Genomic DNA, 19,480 nt, shown 5'->3' on the forward strand with positions numbered 1-19,480 from the left:
GGGGACGATCTTATCGTCCTTGGACTTTATATGGAACATCGCGGCGACCACGATGGCAGAAATGCGCCTGGAGTGTCCATATCATTGCTATCGCAATTACCGGGTGTACGAGGTATTTGAGAACACAATTCCTTATCGCCATAGACACCAGCAGGCTCATTATATCTATCTAAGGCGTGCGGCTTCTTGTTGGTTGACCCCTTATCGTTCATACTGTGCAGTTTGTTCAAAGATGGAAGCGTACAGGTTGACGCAGGAAATGAAACGCCATGCAGCCCTCGTCGCCTGGCCGCACACCACAGCGACTTGGAAATTGCCACCTTTCTGAATGTAGCGAAGTCTTTCGTTTACAAGGTGTGATGTGTTCTGGCGGTGACGTGGCATCTGTGGCGAAAAGGCAAAAGCACAGTCAGCGGTCAGACGTCAGTCAGAACCCCTGATTTTCTCCGACGGCTGCAAGTCATTGTGAGTGACGACCCAAGGAAGTCAACATTCCTATGTCATGAGGAGGGGGCAATCCATGTTCGATAAAGCTCGGGAGAATCGTCTGCTCCGGTCCAAGCGCTTGCTAAGCAAGCTGAAGAGACCCGAGAAGCCTGGAATGCTCTGTTTCTTTTTTTTTTTTCAGATGAAAAGAACTTTGACCAAGACCAAAAAGTTCACCGGCATAACGACAGGTGGCTTTGCGCAAGCGCTGAGGAGGTGCCTACAGTGATGCACACAAAATTTTCGTCTGTGATGGTGCTAGCCATCGTCAGCAACGAGGGTGACGTCATGCTGCCACACTTTTTTGCAGAAGGACTCCGCATTAATGCAGCTGCTTACTTGGAGGTGCTTGCCACCGTTGTAAAGCACTGGATAGAGACTGTTTCGAAAGGAAGACCTTATGTCTTTCAGCAAGATTTGGCTCCCACCCACACCATCTGCGTCACCCAGGAGTGGCTGGCTGACAACTACTATGACCTCGTCACTCCCTACTTGTGGCCTCCTAGTTCTCCAGATTTAAATCCGCTCGACTACTTTGTCTTGGGCATCGTTGAGAAAGAGGCCAACAAATAGCCACATAATACAAAAGACTCGCTGAAGGCTGCCACTGCCGACTCAATGGCCAACATCTCTAAGGATCACCTGATCCATGCATGCAGTCGTTTCCGAAGCCGAATTGAATCGATTATTGCTGCGGATGGTGGATTCATTGAGTAATTGTGGAAATAAACCGTAAGAGAAGTATTTCCCAAAGTTTGGTGAAAATATGTCTATTTATGCTGGAGATATTCTTCTCTGCCTGAAGCCAACATTGTGTTCTCAAATACTTTGCGCACCCGGCATATAGGAATGGCACCCATAACGCTTGCGCGTGACCCGCGTTCACGAAGTGAAAAGTCACTAATTTTTTTTTAACACTTACCGAATGAACAGGTGCGTCTTATACACCAGTGTGACTCATTTATGCTTTTTTTTTTTTCGGAAAAAGTGCCTTTTTGAGGGGGGTGCGACTTATAGACCGAAAAATACGGTAAATGCCATGTAGACTGCATCTGTTACGTGTTCATTGTAGTTGGCAATGGAGCAGTTTTTGCAAAGTGGTAGGACTGGAAATGATGTCTCCTGTTTACCTGGTTCTTATGTGCCTCCAAATCTAGCATGCACCTAAATTATGAGCGTTCAAACTAAGGAAATAACGTTCATCAAAATCTAACATGCACCCCATTATTATAATATAACGGTAACGTGCCCCTTACTTTTATGATCGGAAAAAAGAGGCTTATTTTGCATGAACTTTCATAATGAAAATAGCAGGTTCTCTTCGCCAACCTACACAGAAATGTGTTCTGTCGCCATCTTGTGACTGACAAGGGAGGATGATGTTGGCTCTGACAATGGGTTAACGTTGTGAATGCAGTCTTGGTTTTGTGCACTACCCTTGCTTTCATGCATGCAGAAAAAGCTGAGCTGCACGAGGCACATACTGGAGGAAATCTCGTGCAATTTCCAAAGTAAAATGCACGTTTGCTAATACTATGTCAGTTGAGCTCTTTAAAGGTATCTCTCAGCCAAACAGTAAGCAACATTCCTTCCTGTTCAACAGAGTGCATATGCTTTTTTTTTTTTTTTTTCAATAAATGTTTTTCCTCCTGCTCCTCCTCATGTTAGTTTCAACCCTAACAGCTCTAACAGCCCTAACAGCTGCCTTACCTTCTCTTGGTAGACTGAGAGTCATATGAAATTTGGGTGTTATAAAGGGGGCACTCTTATCATAGATCCACCTGCGACTGAGCTAAACAAATGCTCCTGAAAGTGCTAGTAGACTTACAATAAAGCATTACTCTATCAGAAATATTGCTTCGTTCCCAATGGAAAGGTGTAGTATTAGTATAAGGCTATCTGTGAAATGCACGCATGTAGAAAACTGATGCATTAATTCCAATAAACTGATTCCAGTTGCATTTGTTACTCAGCACTGGCAAATTCAGAGGCCTAGAAAGTTTATAAAGTGGAAACTAGATGTTAATAGCAGTTGCGCTGAATACTTTCCAAAAAATTTCTCCACGGTTATGCCACAACTGTAGTTTTCACCAAGAGCTCAATTATCAATTCAGTGGTTGCTCTGAGGGGACGCGATTCTTCCCCCATGACAGCATGCCCATATCTATCATTTATCAGAGCAAATTTGTCTTTTTTTGTTTTGTTTTTTTAGCACACTAAATGCATTTTTTTAAATCAGCGTCAATTTTAACCTTAAAATCGCAGTAATATTATAAATGGTTTAAGTATGACAGGTTGCACTTTATCAGGTTTCGGTTATATTTTGAGACAAATGAGTCCTTCTATCTGTTTTTCGTTACACCTATACACTTATCAATGGCTAATGGTACTGTAAAATGTGTGGATTGCAGTGTGGAATAGTCCCTGTGTAATGAGCTTTTAGAGAATTGTTAGTGTCTGGCACATATGAACCTTTTAAGGAAGCACGCTCTCATAATGTTCCAGATACGTGAATGTTGAGCTGTGTGGTGCTGCCAGCCAAACCAATGGACTCAAGGCAACGGTGTTGTTGGAAAACCCCATTGGCCATAATTTGGTTGACTTGCCTAGACTTGAACAGCTGGTAAGCGCAATTAACGCTTGCTTGAATTGCAGCCTGCTACTACTGACCTTGCTTGATATAAATAATCAACAAATATAATGAAGAAAATATAATTTTTTCTGGGTGACATTAGAGCGCAAGAAATGTTTGTTTATCACAAATACTGGATGTGACGAAGGTACTTTCGTGTCGTATGTGACTTCGTTTTAATGAGGTTCGACTGTATATGTATTTTTTATTGTCTCACTTAACTAGAGTTCCTTTATGACAGATTTGCAATTCTTACAGCAAGAGAGATCAGCCCATCTTTTTAACAAAGGTCTAAAGGCAGGAACGGTGATGGCTTGCTCACAGCACTGAGTTCCCATAGAAAATGCTTCTGCTCTCACTCTATGTTCATGCTTAATCAGTTGCCACATGCACAACTGCATGAGTGATTGTTCAACAGCCCAGGCAAAATGCAGAAAAGGAAAGAAGCAAGCAAGAGCACTGACTTTCAATCAAATTTATCGCAGAAGCAAGGCATGTTTGTGTAGTAACTTAATCACCTGGTTACCAAGAGAAACAGTCATTACAAGACAGACAAGCGTGAATGCATGGTTTTCCAATTGTGTCATGTTCAAGAGCACTATGCACTCAATGCAGGACCCAATCTGAGAAGCAATAATTCTTTCAGCATCAGTGCAAACTGACACTGGATTTTACACCTAGCATCCTCAGTAGCCCTATATACGAGCTTTCGAAAACAACAGCTTAGAACTGTGCTACTAGTTAATTTTGAGGCACAGCCACAGTAGGACAGCGGAACCCCAAGTGACCATCATTGATGCCCTTCTACACGTTGGTTGTGCCCTCTGTCTGGTGCACTGTTCCCTCTTGCAAGTACTGTATTTGCTCGCATAATGAACGCACCCCCTACTTTTCTAATCCAAAAGTGTGTGTCTTCTTTCCCTAAGATAATGATCGCACCCCAAACTTTTTGCCGTGAAGTACGAGACACACGGTAGGATTCGGCATCCAATACAGCATTAGATGCGCAGCAACAGTAGCCAGATACGAGGCGTTTTGCTGTGACATAGTGCCGTATCAGACGCCTGCTTTGTGACAAAAGTAGGAGACACGCAGTACGATTCAGCGTCCAACGCGCCAGAACGGCCGCTGGATCCGAGGCGTGCATGCTAGGCGTCCAATTTGGTGCTGCGGCACAGCCAAACTCCTCAGATCCACTTGCTGTTCCGGCGTGTTGGACTCTGTATCGGACGCTGAATCATACCATGTCTCTTACTCTTTAGAGGTGGCTGCGGAAAAAAAAAATCACTCTACATTTTATCCAGCATAATGAATGCACCCTCCAGCTTTGCGTAATTTTCCCGGAAGAAAAGTGTGTTCATTATGCGAGTAAATACGGTATCTTTTTTCTGACAAGAAAGAGGAGTGAAGTGCTCTACCCCTTTAGCACAATGGACAAGGCGATTGTTTGACTTTTTTTGACACACATAGTCATTTATCCACCGGACTTGAGTTGGCATGCTTGCGCAGCGACTGAAGTATTTATGGAATGTTTCTTGTGCTCCTTCTGTGTTTTGTCCATGGTGCTAAATAATCTGTCATCAATTACCAACAAGCCTGCTTTTACATTTTCAAAGTACCGAACAACATCCTCTTTTACTTTGTTGCAAGTAAAGCTGCTTAACAGGTACAGCCAACCACAAAATTTTATGGACACATGATATCAGAGAAGACTGATTATCTCTGCAGCTTCACAATGCAGCCCGGTATTCGCATTTCCAACCTCTACTAGCATATGCAAACAACATTGAGATGTACGGTTTTACTGGCTACTGTTACAGGCTGTTCCGAAAGTCAACATTCTCTGAGATATCGTGGTCCGTAAACTTTTGTGGTCAACTGTACATGCATGGGGGTACACAACAGAAGGTTAGTGTCACAGGGCACCTAGTTTCACCGGGGACCTTGTTCCACAGGGGACTTCATTTACATGGCACCATTTGTTGTACTGTACAGTACACTTAAAATGTACAGTACTTAATTCTAGCATTTTACTGTTTTATTTTCAGGTTTCAGTAGTTTTCAACACTACGGGAAAGACGCTGGAAATCTACAGATCTCGAGACAAATCTGCAAAGCTGACGCACATAACCCCGGATGATGTGAAAGCACTACACGGACAGACGCTATACGCCTATCTTCGCTGAAACTGTGCTGCTTCCTAATTTATCATGCACATGGTAGTTGTAGTAACTTATTCCTGGTTTGCTCTGGTGCTTGGACTGTATAAAACTGTTCCGACAAAACAAACATGCTGTCAAGCTGCTCTGTATACAGCATCCTCCCACTATACACCTTTATTATTATTTCCCCCATCCCATTACTTTTGATGTGAAACATCAGAATTCATTCTAGTAAATGTTGTCTTCCTTCCTGTTTACATTGTTTGTGTGGTTTCTCTGTGTCATACACAAAGTTAAGGTAGTGGTTAAAGGAGCAGCCAGCACTGTGATACATACATGGCTGCTGTGTGTATCACATGCCACTTGCTTTGAATCATTAGACACTTTTTCCTTCAAAGCACGAGGTCGCGGGATTGAATCCCGGCCACGGCGGCCGCATTTTGATGGGGGCGAAATGCGAAAACACCCGTGTACTTAGATTTAGGTGCACGTTAAAGCCCCAGGTGGTCAAAATTACCGGAGTCCCCCACTACGGCGTGCCTCATAATCAGATTGTGGTTTTGGCACGTAAAACCCTATAATTTTTTTTTCACTTTTTCCTTAACTGCAGGTGCGCTTCTCTGCATTGCACAGTTGCTTAGCTAATGTCGGCACTGGTCATGGTTCACTATTATTGCGATAGCAATTATATGGACACTCCAAGCGGATTTCTGCAGTCGCCGTGAAGTTCTGTATAAAGTCCAAGGGCAATAAAATCGTTGCCGTATGCTGTATGTGTGAGTGAAAGTGCGCGAGGGACGCACGCTTTCATGGAGAGTGAACGCACAGCGGAGAGCAAACGTGACTTCTTCCGTCGTGCAAAAGGTTGTGGGAAGATGGGAGGGTGGGCGACACTGTGCTGCGGCACAAACTGCATATATTGCGAGCGGGCGCAAGGGGCACTGGAGACTATCTCACACGCGAATGAGGAAAGCGGGAAGGCAGTGCGGCAGGGAGGGGGCGTGGCTTCTACTGGCCAGAAACTGCGTGTATCTTGAAAGGGCTCCTACCTACCTTTGGGCACACGGCTCCTACCTTTGTATGCGCTGTGCTTTTGCTGCTCAGATTCCGTTGAAGCAATAGACAGCACGAACCTTTGCTCGCTGCTGCTGCCGCGCTCGCTCATGCCAGCGTTTTGACAGCGGCTGTTTGCGAGCATTGAGTGTGATCTATTCATGTTTGCTTGTGTCTGCTGACACCATGCTTGTTAATTCAGTCAGGTAATCGAATATGTCCTAGTTTATATAGCCGATAAAGCTACTGTCCTTACTTCGTATAGCTCTTACTAATTTGCTATCACAATTGATGCTTTGCTTTTTGGGTGAAACTGACTTTTTTATTTAATTTTTGACAAGTGAAGATGGAAGTGCTAGCTGCACATGCTGGTGCTTGTCCCTTGCACGTGATTCCATCACGAGAGCCTCGTCTAGATTTTCCATGTCATAGGACAAGCAAACTGTGCTTGTTCTTCCACTGTTTGTAAAAACGATAATGCTGCCATTAGTTTGTCCAACTGTCTTGCGGGAAAGCTAGGTTTAAATTTATAAAAAGAATTAAAGAGGACTTCTTGTTGACCTTGACCGCACAGTGTTAGTATTACTTTTGATACGCTGAGTTTGGCACCCCAAAATACTAATTTAAGCATGGGGATTAACACAAAACCCATAGTAATGCTGAATTAGTTTCAATTTATAGCTTGACAAATGAGTTTCTGATTAATTACTGTACTAATAATTTATAACTTAATAAATATTCCATTGTTTTCGGTACAAATCCCCATGATCAGAAATTAAGCTGAACAAATTGTTTTAATTTTCCGTGGGGTGGAATATACAGAAACTTAAAGTCGCAGTTTCGCCCGAAAGGCGAATCATCAGTTGCAATAGCATAGCTGTACGGAGTAAGGATAGCAGTTTTATCGGCTGTATAAACTTGGGCACATTCGCTTACTAACTGAATTAACAAGCATTGTGTCAGCGCGCACAAGCAAACATGAACAGACCACACTCGATGACCGCAGAAAACCGCTGTGAAAACGCTGGCGTGAGCAAGCGCGGCTGCAGCAGCGAAGCGAAGGTTGGTGCGGTCTATCGCTTCAACGAAACTGAGCGGCGAAAGCAGAGCGCCTACAAAGGTAGGAGCCGTGTGCAGATCGCTATCAAGATACGGTGCGCGCGACCGCCCGCAGCCGCGCAAAGTACAAGTACGCGGTTGCTGGCAGAGTAGAAGCTGCACCCCCCTCCCTCCCGCTCTGCTTTCCCCCTTTCGCGTGCGAGATTGAGTCGCCATTTCCCTAACGCAGTTGGTGCCGCAGCACAACGTTGCCCCCTCCCATCCCTCCACGGCCTTTCGCGCGACGAAATACGTCGCGTTTGCTCTCCGCCGTGTGCATGTACGGCGCGCGGCAATTTTATCGCCCTTGGACTTTATACGGGACCTCACGGCGACGACGACGGCAGAAATCCGCTTGGAGTGTCCATATAATTGCTATCGCAATAAAAAATTTCCCTTGATCTCCAATGCTCTTTTCTTGGTCTCAATGTTACGTCCGTCAGGAAAAATCTAGATTGACAGTGACAAGAACTTTTATTGGTCCTGAGAAACTGGCCAGGGGGAGCCTTCGGGCTCCCTCAGGTCAAGTCGGTGGCTCCGCCCACGATGGCACCGGGAGGCGAAATCCCGTTGCGATGTCGGGGGCCCTCTGGACTGCCTGGAGTTGGATGTGGTGGTGGTCGCTTCTTAGGAACTCCTCCCACTGTTCCTTTGTGGCAAGTATAGAGTTTTCTATGGCTGGGCACAGCCAGAGCATGTGATCGAAAGAGCATGAGTCGGCTCCGCATTTGGGGCACGACTGCGGGAAGTGCGGGTCTATCCTGCTAAGGGACCGCGGAGTGGGGTACGTGCGGGTTTGTAACATTCTGAGCGTGCTAGCTTGTGGTTTATTTAGTTTTGGGTGAGGAGGAGAGAACCACCTCCTTTCCAAGCGGTAGTGTGAGACGATCTCGTGAAAGGTGCACAATGGGTCTTTCTGGATGCTAGTGTAGGAATTAACGTGACGGCGGCGAACGAGCCGTGCCGTCGTTCTTACTAAGAAGGCGGCGAGCCGAGCGGAGGCTGCGACGACCAGCGTCTCCGAAGCACACTGTCCACTAACTACATGGCTCCCCCCTCGTTACTAGCCTCGTTACGAGGGGGGCCGTTGACGGCTGCGCGGGTCGTGAAATGCGCGCCAGCCGGTGAGCCCGTTCGTTGGGGTTGCAGCCGTGCGGTTGGATTGAGTCTCCCAGGTAGGTCGGGAACCATGAAATGTGGAAATATGCTTCCGTGCCAATTTGACCGAAATTAGTGAGCTTGTTGATCGCAATTCTATTCGCCCGTTTCGATAAGCGCCGCCGAAAAGGACCTAACGGCTGTACGGGAATCCCGAGAAGACGAAGAGGGGAGAATATGCGCTGTGTATGGCCAGGGCGATAGCCGCCTCCTCCGCCTCTAATTAAAATCTAATTAAAATCTAGATTGTTTTTTTTTTGCAAACTCGGTTCATTTTCATTCATATCCTGCAAAGAGGCAATCAAAGGATGGTTATGCTTTATAACATCACCATCAGTGTCACGGCTGTCACCCAGTTAACAGGTGATCTCAACTACAGTATCTCAACTGTCGTGTGATCTTTCCGATCTCCTCCAAGCACGCCGGCCATGTTCTCATGTTCACGTGACGCGCCAGGTACTTCACAGTGTCATAAGGAACGCACAGAGAGAAAAAAAAATTCTGGGGACAACCTAGGGAGGAAATATCTGGTGTGACGTCAGAGCATCTATTGTTCACCGGGTCCAGCCGAGCTGCGGCGAAACGCATGTGTTTATTCCTCCTCCTCCAGACTCCGCCGGTATGGTGGCGCCATCTAGTTAAGGTGCCTGCAAACGCAGCGTGCGCAGGCGCAGACCACGAGATGCGATTCAGACGAGGCGCGCAATCAACGCGATTCCGATGTGAGATGTGCGCCACGTATTCTGGATACCTCTTCGGTACACGTTATGGCGTCTCCTCGCAAGGTACGAACCGCTGCTGAAGAAGCGAATCGTAGATCTACGTGCGCGGCTACAAACACGCATCACCGGGCTCAGCAGAGTGCTGTGCAGAGAGCATTACAAGCTGCAGCTCGCCGTCGACGCCCCGCGGACAGTTCAGATCGTTCTCATCAAAACGAGGCGTAGAGACTTTGTCGCGAAGACCCTGGTGTGCGTGGTGCCGAAATTGTAGCTACTCTTGAGCCGCTCCACCAGCGGCTGTGCCGCGCAGGCCTGTGACTTTTTGTTCAGGACAAGGTCTTATTTGATAATTTCACACGGGTTTGGCGTATCTGATTTGTCTATCTTGTAACCACTTCTAGAAAAAATGCCCACCAAATGTCGACGCTTAGGAAGACAAGGTGTACGTGTATTTGCGCGTGAAATGCGTTGCGAATAATATAGGAAATTATTAAATAACATTAAAAAGAGTAAGAATAGAAAGATATAATCGACATTTAATCATCGATTCATTTGAACCACCGTACATGTCGACCTTGTCGCCATTGGCGTCGACATGTGGTTGACCCTTTTTTTTACTTGTGTGTCATTTTCAGTATCACGCTATTCACAAAGTATCCTATATACGTATAGCTGTTTAGCGTTGTACATCCCTATAGCTGGATAACGTCGTATATAGCTTTGTATCAATTACCGGTTCCGCCAGTACAAGTTCTTCTGGGATAAACGTGAAGACACGTAGTTTCGCAAGGGTCCAGATACGGCACTTCGACATTGAAACTTACACAACAGCACGAAGCAATTGAGAAGGAAATTCTACGCGAACGAGAGCGAAACGAATCGTTTTTTTTTTTTTTTTTTTTTTTTTTTCCCTATCTTCGTGGCCTATCCGCCGCAGTGGGTTTGCGCCATTCTACAAGGGATGATCGTCATCATCGTCGCGTCGCGGGTGAGAACAATGCCCGCTCGAGCCTCGTGGTAGTTGGAAGAAGAACAGCAGTAAAAGCGTGACGAGATAACGGGTGGCGATCGCGGTCGGACTATTTGCTCGGTCCTCTTCAGGAGCGCATCCGGTTATCGACCGCTGGGGAAAGCAGGTCGGAATCTCGGTTTGTTGTATATATAACGGCGTGGCTTTCTCAACGGCCAGCAGACTGTGGGTGCCTGACAGCTCGATCGGGAATTTCGTTTCTCTCTTATCTGGGCAGCCCTGTCTCTCTCACTGGAGTCACCATGAGTCAAGGTAATTGGTCGGCTACCTTTTCACCCCCTCTTCTGTGTAGCCTTGATAGTTTCCTTCAGGAATTCACCAGTCAGCTATCGGCCGGTTGTCGACAATGTGAACGAGTTTGACATTTGTCCTTTTGCGGGAACTGACTCCGACTTTGCTGATTTTTTGTCATTCTTTTATTTATTTATTTATTTATTTATTTATTTATTTATTTATTTATTTAGTGCGGTCCCGAATGTAATTAACCCAGAGCTAGTACTCATATCTTTGCACAAAGTGAAGTTAGAACTTATGTGCTTGGAACTTCGGTGATATATATATATATATATATATATATATATATATATATATATATATATATATATATATATATATTGCGAGACAGCTGTTAAACCTCGACGGTTTATTATGCAGGCCGCGCGCCGAAGCGAATGACGCTGGCCATGATGATGAGTATATACAGATGAAGAAGATGAAGGGGTAATATAATGCTCACACAATTACCCCCGCGCATGGAAGCGGCCAACCTGGCCGCTGGCTATGGCGGCGAACGCCGTATGAAAGGCTTTAAACGTGAAACATGCACAATCTCTGTGGTACGGCAACGGCCGTCCAAAGGCGTAACAACGGGCGCGACACGATAGTTAACTGGCGAAGTCTGTTCCTGAACTGTGTAAAGCCCGACAAAACGGGACTGAAATTTCTCGCATAAACCAGGAACGCGAACTGGAGTCCACAGCAACACTTCGTCTCCAGGCTGGAAGAAACGACACGGTGGGATGCATCATAGCGAGTTTTGCGGTCTTGTTGACTGGCGTCGGTGTTGAGGCGGGCGTGTTGGCGACACTGGGTAATTCGCGAAACAAATTGCTCACACGTTGATGTGGACGAGGGCACGGGGACGTCAAAGAAAGAGACGTCGAGGACAGTGATTGGTTGACGACCATACACAAGGAAAAAGGGTGAGTACCCCGTTGTGCGTTGGACGGCCGTGTTGTAAGCGAAGGTGACGAATGGGAGAATAACATCCCAATTGGTGTGATCAGGGTTGATGTACATTGAAATCATGTCGGACAGCGTACGATGAAAGCGCTCTGTGAGGCCATTAGTTTGAGGGTGGTAGCTGGAAGTCGCTTTATGGATGGTATTGGACGCACGGAGAACATCGTCGAGAAGTTTAGACAGAAAGGTCCTGCCGCGGTCACTCAAAAGGATACGTGGGGCTCCGTGTCGTAAAAAGATGGTCTTCCAAGAAAAAGGAGGCAACCTCCGCTGCGGAACCGGAAGGTAGTGCGGCTGTTTCAGCGTACCGTGTCAAGTGGTCTACAGCTGTGACAATCCATCGTTTACCGCCAGCCGATAAGGGTAGTGGTCCATACAAGTCGATACCAACTACATGCGAAAGGAGCTTCAGGACACGGGACAGGTTGTAGCAGTCCAGCCGGAGGTGAGGTCAGTCGTTTGCGGTGTTGGCAGATCGAACAGGAAGCCACGTATTTTGCTACGCTTGTTGCAAGTCCAGGCCAACAGAAGCGGCTGCGAATTCGCTCATAGGTTTTATGAAAACCAAAGTGACCGGCAGTGGGATCGTCATGAAAGGTCTCCAGTATCTGGGTCCGAAGTGATCGGGGAACTACAGGGACCCAACGGTGTCCTTCGGGATGAAACACGTACCGGTATAGCACCGAATTTTCAATCTTGTGGTTCTTCAACTGCCGACGGAGTCGAGCGTTAGGTGTGCGAGAGGATCCCCGAATACGTTCCATAACGGAGTGGCAGTACGGGGTCACTACGTTGGCAAGTTGCAAACGTATGAGAATGGCTAGGTGGGAGCCGGTCGAGAGCTGCGAGTGAAGGAAATGCAGGAGAGACGTCCGGCGGGTTGCTCACGGAAGGTGGTAAGCAGGCAGTGTTAGAAGACGGTGGTAGGGGACAACGAGAGAGAGCATCAGGCATCCTGGTGTTTCTTTCCAGACTTGTAGGTGACGTCGAAGTCGTATTCTTGTAAACGAAGTATCCAACGGCCGAGACGACCCGTTAAATTTTTTACCGTCGCCAACCAGCACAAGGCGTGGTGATCAGTAACGACCGTAAAGTGGCGGCCGTGCAGATAAGGCCGGAATTTTTGGACGGACCAAACAACGGCAAGACACTCTTGCTCGGTAATCGTATAATTTTTCTCTGCAGGTGTTAGCGTGCGACTTGCGTATGCGACCACACGTTCTTCGGAAGTTTGCTGACGTTGCAGAAGAACAGCGCCGATACCATAGCCGCTGGCGTCAGTATGTAGAAGAGTGGGTGCGGTGTTGTCGAAATGACAAAGCACAGGTTCGGACGTGAGGGCACGCTTGAGGGCGTCAAAAGCAGTTTGGCATTCGTCCGACCATACATAGGGAGCTCCAGAAGGAAGTAGTTGATGGAGCGGCGCCGCAATGGTGGCAAAGTTACGTATGAAGCGCCGGAAATACGAGGCTAGGCCAAGGAAGCTACGCAAGTCTTTGGCGCGTTGAGGCCTGGGGAAGCGCAGGACAGCGGTAATCTTATCGGGGTCAGGTCGAATGCCCTCCTTGCTGACAAGGTGTCCGAGTACTTTAATGGTTTTGCTGGCGAAGTGGCACTTTTTTGTATTCAGCTGAAGGCCAGCAGCAGAGAGGCATGTCAAGACTTCGTCGAGGCGCTGCAAGTGCTGATGGAAGGTCGACGAAAATATGACGATGTCGTCAAGGTAGCATAAGCAAGTCTTCCACTTTAGGCCCCGTAGTACGGTGTCAATCATCCGCTCAAATGTGGCGGGAGCATTACACAGGCCGAAAGGCATTACGTTAAATTCGTAAAGCCCATCGGGAGTGGCAAAGGCAGTTTTTTCCTTGTCTTCTTCGTGCATGGGGATCTGCCAGTATCCTGAGCGTAGATCAAGGCTGGTGAAATACTCCGCGCCTTGTAATGAATCTAACGCATCATCGATTCGGGGAAGTGGATATACATCTTTGCGGGTGATTTTGTTCAAGGCACGGTAGTCTACGCAAAATCGCACTGAGCCGTCTTTCTTACGCACCAAAACGACAGGTGACGACCAAGGGCTTGAGGAAGGGCGGATGATGCTTCGTTTCAGCATGTCGGCAACCTGGGTATCGATGATCTGGCGTTCGGCGGAAGAAACACGATATGGCCGCCGGCACACGATGGAAGTTCTATCTGTGTGTATGCGATGAGCCGTTGCAGAAGTCTGTCCCAGAAGAGGAGAGTGCACGTCGAAGGAGTCTTTATGCTTGGATAACAACGCCAGTAACTCTTCCGTCTGCTGTGGCGTTAGATCAGTGCTGATTGCACTAGCGAGAACAGAAGCAGGGGCTGGCTCTATAGCGGTAGGTGCCCGTGAAACAGCAGTAGTCGAGGTAAGCACACAGACAGGCTGAGTGTCCAAGACGCAAATGACAACAGCGCCTTTAGGAAGAAGTACTGGCTCAGTGGTTGTGTTGAGTACAGCCAAAGTGGCCGCACCGTTGGTGAAGCGAACAAGGCTAGGTGCCAGAGCAATCCCTTTGGATAGGCAACGAGCTGATGGTACAACTAAAACGTCACCATCGGCGATGTCAGAGTTAACTACAAGAAGTTGTTCGCGGCCAGGAGGCACCATACAATCGTCAGCAGTTCGTAAGCGAAGGCGCGGGTCGGGCACGTCGTCGGAATTGTCGGTCTCGGTCAAGTTAACGAGGCGTTGACGGCACGAAATAAAAGCGGACGCGGAAGAGAGAAAGTCCCACCCTAGTATAAGCATGTGAGCACAGGAAGTCAACACTGCGAACTGAATATGGTGGCGAATCCCGTCAATCGAAACTCGAACTGTGCATTGCGCCGATGGCCGAATCACAACATTATTTGCGCCATGTAGAATAGCTCCATTGTAAGGTGTAGTAACCTTGCGTAGACGAGAGCACAAGTCAGCGTGAATAACAGAAATAGCTGCGCCCGTATCAATCAATGCAGGAACGGGTACACCGGAGGAATTGTAGTCTGTGCGGGCCATGCAGCTTTCCCTCCAAAAACTGCACCATCTAGTTTTCCGATCGGTAGTCAGGAGTGCGGGAGGCCTGTAGCAGAGGGGATGTCGAGCGTCGGAGAGGGGAAGGCGAGCGGCGGCGCCCTTGACGGTAGTTGCGAGGCTCTTCGGGATTTGGATGATGATGATAAGTGGTTCTTGAGGAAAGGGAAAGGTTGACGCTATCTTCTGCAGCCCTTGAGGGAGCACGGCTCAGCGCCAACGGGGAGGGGTAAGTGGAAGCGAAAGAAGGGATAGAGTGGAGTCACAGGGATTTGGAGGCGGAGTAAGTGAGCGTTGGGAAAGCCGGCGCTGGTAGGCACTTGGGAGAGGCAATGGGTCTCGCTCGTAAACATCGTAACCACGGCGTTCGTCCTGTTGTCGTCTGCGACAAAAGCGCGATATGTGCCCGCGAATACCGCAGTAATAACAAATGGGGCGGGGCGAAGGCCGGGTAGGGTAATATGCTGTGGCAGGTGCACGAGGTGCCAGAGTCGCCAGATGGTTGGGAGTAGCAGGAGCAGGAGGCGTTGTCTGAACGAACGCTGGTGGCATAGCCGCAACCTGAGCATACTAGGGCGCCGGCGAAGGAGGGACACAGCCCACAGTGCAGGTCATGGAGGACAGCTCCTCTTTGATGATGTCGCGCAGGCCAGGAACCGAAGGTTGCGGCTGAAGAACGGGAGGACTGCGCAGGCCGTACACATGGAGCTCCTCGCGTATGAGAGTCCGAATCAGGACACGCAGGTCCGTATCGGAGGAAGGAGGCGTGTCACAGGCGACAGGTTGTAAACGGATGGCCTGCAGGGCGTCCAGATGCTGGCAAGTGGCGATAACATCGTTAACGGTATTTGGATTTTGATGGCCAGTGCGTTGAACGCGACGTGGGCAATGCCCTTGAGGATATGACGAACACGATCTGATTCAGTCATGGCTGCGTCAACCCGGCGACAAAGGGCGAGGACGTCCTCGATATAAGAGGTGTATGTTTCCCCGGGAAGTTGCATGCGTGCATCAAGCTTTTTCTTGGCTACCTCAGAGCGGACGTTGGGGGCGCCGAAAATTTGCCGAAGCTGGTGTCTGAAAGCCGCCCAGTCAGGGAAGGAGCGCTCATGGTTAAGAAACCAAGTCCTGGCAACGTCAGTGAGGTAGAATGCCACGCTCCGAAGCTTGTGAGAATCATCCCACCGGTTAGACTCACTCACTCGGTCATAATTGTCCAGCCAGTCGTCAACGTCCTCATTAGGAAGGCCAGCGAACATGGTGGGATCGCGCTGCCGCGTGCTAACGGTCCATGAAGGAACGGCCGGTGGGGCAGAGACGGTGGCGCTGGGGGCTCCTGGTGGATCTTCTTGGGGCATGGTGGCGGAAAGGCGGGGCAAGCGGCGACCGGAACGATGCTCCAGGGAAACTCGTCGCAGAGGACCAAGGGATCGAGAGCACTCTCCACCACTTGCGAGACAGCTGTTCAACCTCGACGGTTTATTATGCAGGCCGCGCGCTGAAGCGAATGGCGCTGGCCATGATGATGAGTATATACAGATGAAGAAGATGAAGGGGTAATATAATGCTCACAATATATATAATAATGCGTCGCGCAGCGGTTTGAAGGTGCTGGTAACTAATTAAAGGCATCTTTTTTTATCCTCAGGGGAATTGCCGGAAAGCATATGTAATAAAATATGAACAAAATGGGCATCAGATAAACGCATGCAGCGCTGTGTGACGTAGGTACTGCAGCAATGAGATAGCGCGTTTGTTGTCCGTTATACCCAACGCGTATATGTATACCCCTTTGGAACATTAGGCTTTATGGTTTGGCCTTCCTGAGCATTTTGTGCCTAATAACCTGAATACCAGGGCCCAGCCACGGAAGGTGACGAATGTCCGCCGTAGATGCAGGAGCCGGACACTTAGAACACGTTCCAGGGTTGCGACTTGCAGATCCCCAGGCCCAGGTGACGTCATGGCGTCAGAGCCACCCCAGCCCAAACCCTTCAGGCTCGGAGATAATCGCGCCTGATGTGAACTAGTGGTCAGTGTTCAAGCGCTATATTGCCTAGCAATAGTTTATAATTCAAGTCCTGCAAGACTACGATATAGTAGCATGCGTGTATATATGCATGGTATGCGAGTCATGGTATGTGAGTCATGTGACAGTTACCTTTACTTGAATGCTGTAGTTACGAGTTCATCACAGCGTACTTCATCTCGTAGACTCCGTGGGGTGAAGAAAAACCGGCGGGGCGCGTCATGCAATGATGAATGAAATGAAACAATTAAATTCCGGGTTTGGGTGCCAAAACCGCCATCAAAAGAGGTGTACTTCCTCGCACTGCTTAGTCCGTCAGCCTACATGGGATGGGGTTATAAATAAGACCGTTTGCTGGTACCGCCAACACCACCACCGCTTTTACGCGTTTTGGCAAATCCGAAACCATCGTACATAGTAAAACACGCCGATTAGATATGGTCTCAAAAAAAAAAAAGGGGGGGAAAAAGCTATACAGAAATTTATGCGGAAAGCGTTGTCAAATTCCGCCAAACTACTTGGCGCAGTAACGCATGCGCAGAAGTTCCGCCCCGTACCTATCCCTACATAACCACAAAACGTGGTCCGTGAGCATATGCCATGGATCATCACCCGACCATATTGTACACGGTGTTCTCGATTACACGTGTTTTCGCCTGAGTTGTTCACGCGGAATAACCAATGACGTATAGGAAATGACGCGCACACGTGGCTTCCAATATAGGTTACCCGGCCATAACCTGATCTTCGCGTACCCGGCTTCAACCTTTTGAAAATCCCGACATTTGCTTCTAAAATAGTTTGCCGTAAGAATGATAACCTTCCATTCGGGAGCCCGCAAATAACCCAACGCTGCGCAACTGTATATGTGCGAGGCATAGTCGGCCTCGACGCTGATGCGAATCAGATTAAAATAAATACTTTGGTCCACGTGTTCACCTGAACGGGCCAACATTGAAACAAGTTCAGAAAGGACTGTAAAGCTTGCATAAACACAGAAAATTCTCGTATATTTTATTGAAATTTATAGAGCTGTTTACATGAATGATTGAGCAGAGAATCATATTTCTTCGGTGGAAGATTACTGATATTGGCTCAATTTTCTTCTCTTTCAACGTCGTATGAGTTTCCGTTCTGACCCCTTTTTACCCGCACGCTCTTAAAGCACCAGGGACCCAACGTTATTGGTAGCGTGATATTATTTCGTTGTTTCCGACTGTAAAGATTGTTCGGTGAGGTAAAGGCTCAGTTAACATTTCTGATATGTATATATACATATGTATAACTATAGATTCTCTTTTTCTTCCTGAAACGCGTGTTTTGAGAGGAAATAGAGTTTAGCCTGATGTGCCTAAACCTTGTTTGGAACAGAAATACTGGGTTTCTTCTATAGAAACGAAATATCCTTGAGATCCACAGCAATCCTTATATAAAGGTGCGCTACCAGAAATACTACCTTGAACTTAAGCACGGAACTTAAGTTCGACAAGAGCAGAAGTTGTATCCCTGTCTCGAAGCAACAACAAATTCTTATACTGTGAAAACTGTGGCGCGTTATAGAGCCAGTAGAGCAACATTTAGTAGATTTTCTAGTTTATAGAGAAGAAATGACTCGCTATCTTAGTATAGAATGGTCCAAATCTCTCACTATCCAAGTAGATTGGAAGAATATAAAAGGTCATACACGTTTCCATCCAGCGAAGCAATATGTCAAACTTTAGACGTCCTATTCCGATTCATCTTGGACAATAGCTTAACCAGCTTTCATTCTATCTTTTCTTTTCTCCCCTTCCGGATGCGAGGAGTGCTTCCGAGAAGCATTTTGCGCAAGGCACGTGGTGGGCTAACGCGGAGTACGACCCGGCACAAGCCTTGGGCGTGCCCGAACATGTGGAAGACAAAATGCACGGCTACGGAGGACGTAGAGAGAAGCAGACAGACGGAAACAGCGCGACTTTCAACTATAGATTTTATTGAAGCGAAAGCTTCGTCACGCTACATCCGGCAGCCGTCGGCGACTCAACAGTTTTCACCTTGAGAGCTAGAGGTCGAACCACAAGAGAGCATTCAGGCGCGTTTATAGTCCGACGTTATCGGCAGGTGGGCGAGCGTCATCAGACGCCGGGCGCGTCGGAGCGCATTGGCCGCGCGTCCGGTTGCGTTGGCGGCGCTAGTACGTCGAACCATCGGTCTAACTATAGCCGCTGTTGTTCTCGCCAACGTGACATAACGTGTGCACGCGTTCACGCTACATCGGACAATAGCTGTGCCTTTACGGAGCCCTGAAAGGAAACATTGCCGCCCTTGCCCGAGTAGAGTTGGGCCCGGCTGCGAGTTGCAACCAAGTCTCACTACTTTACTGATCACCGCAGCGTCTTCATAGGCATAAAAAAATACGAATAAACACTGTATTCATTGCAAACATGTCTGTATATCATTGCGAAACCACACCTCGGCCACAGCTCGAGAATGAGCCTAGCCAGGGCAGGGAAGCTTTCGCTATCAACCAGGGTTAACCAAGCTAAACCGCACCAATTTTTTTTCGCACGCCCCGATAAAAATATACCGAACGAGCGGAAACAAAACAAGACAAAAAGGACAAAAAAGAACATTCAGTGGTGCATATCGATGAACCGTACACATGCCTAAGGAATGATCCTGCTTAACCTACTATGCAAGCAGGTTAATTCAGAGTATAACCAGACGACGCATGTTCTATACTCAACATCGCCAAGAATTTGTATCCTGCATTCGTAACGTTGTCTACAGGGGCGGATCCAGGTTTTTTCTGAGGGGGGAGGTCATCGGGTCATGAATGATGATGATGG

At 47.9% G+C, this 19,480-nt stretch overlaps 2 protein-coding genes across 2 annotated transcripts in view; both read left to right on the forward strand.

Moving 5' to 3' along the window:
- The window catches only part of LOC119460906 (isoleucine--tRNA ligase, cytoplasmic-like), a 46,796-nt gene extending 41,268 nt beyond the window's left edge, over positions 1-5,528 (forward strand). Inside the window, 2 exon segments of the mRNA XM_037722030.2 lie at positions 2,992-3,109; positions 5,167-5,528. Coding sequence (XP_037577958.1) covers positions 2,992-3,109; positions 5,167-5,304 — 256 coding nt within the window. The 3' untranslated portion in view covers positions 5,305-5,528.
- Positions 5,529-10,464: 4,936 nt separating this feature from the next.
- The window catches only part of LOC119460907 (uncharacterized), a 60,640-nt gene continuing 51,624 nt past the window's right edge, over positions 10,465-19,480 (forward strand). Inside the window, exon 1 of the mRNA XM_049672513.1 lies at positions 10,465-10,593. Coding sequence (XP_049528470.1) covers positions 10,584-10,593 — 10 coding nt within the window. The 5' untranslated portion in view covers positions 10,465-10,583. The remainder of the gene's footprint in view (positions 10,594-19,480) is intronic.

Source organism: Dermacentor silvarum, chromosome 8, assembly GCF_013339745.2.
Source record: "Dermacentor silvarum isolate Dsil-2018 chromosome 8, BIME_Dsil_1.4, whole genome shotgun sequence".
NCBI classification, from domain to species: domain Eukaryota; kingdom Metazoa; phylum Arthropoda; class Arachnida; order Ixodida; family Ixodidae; genus Dermacentor; species Dermacentor silvarum.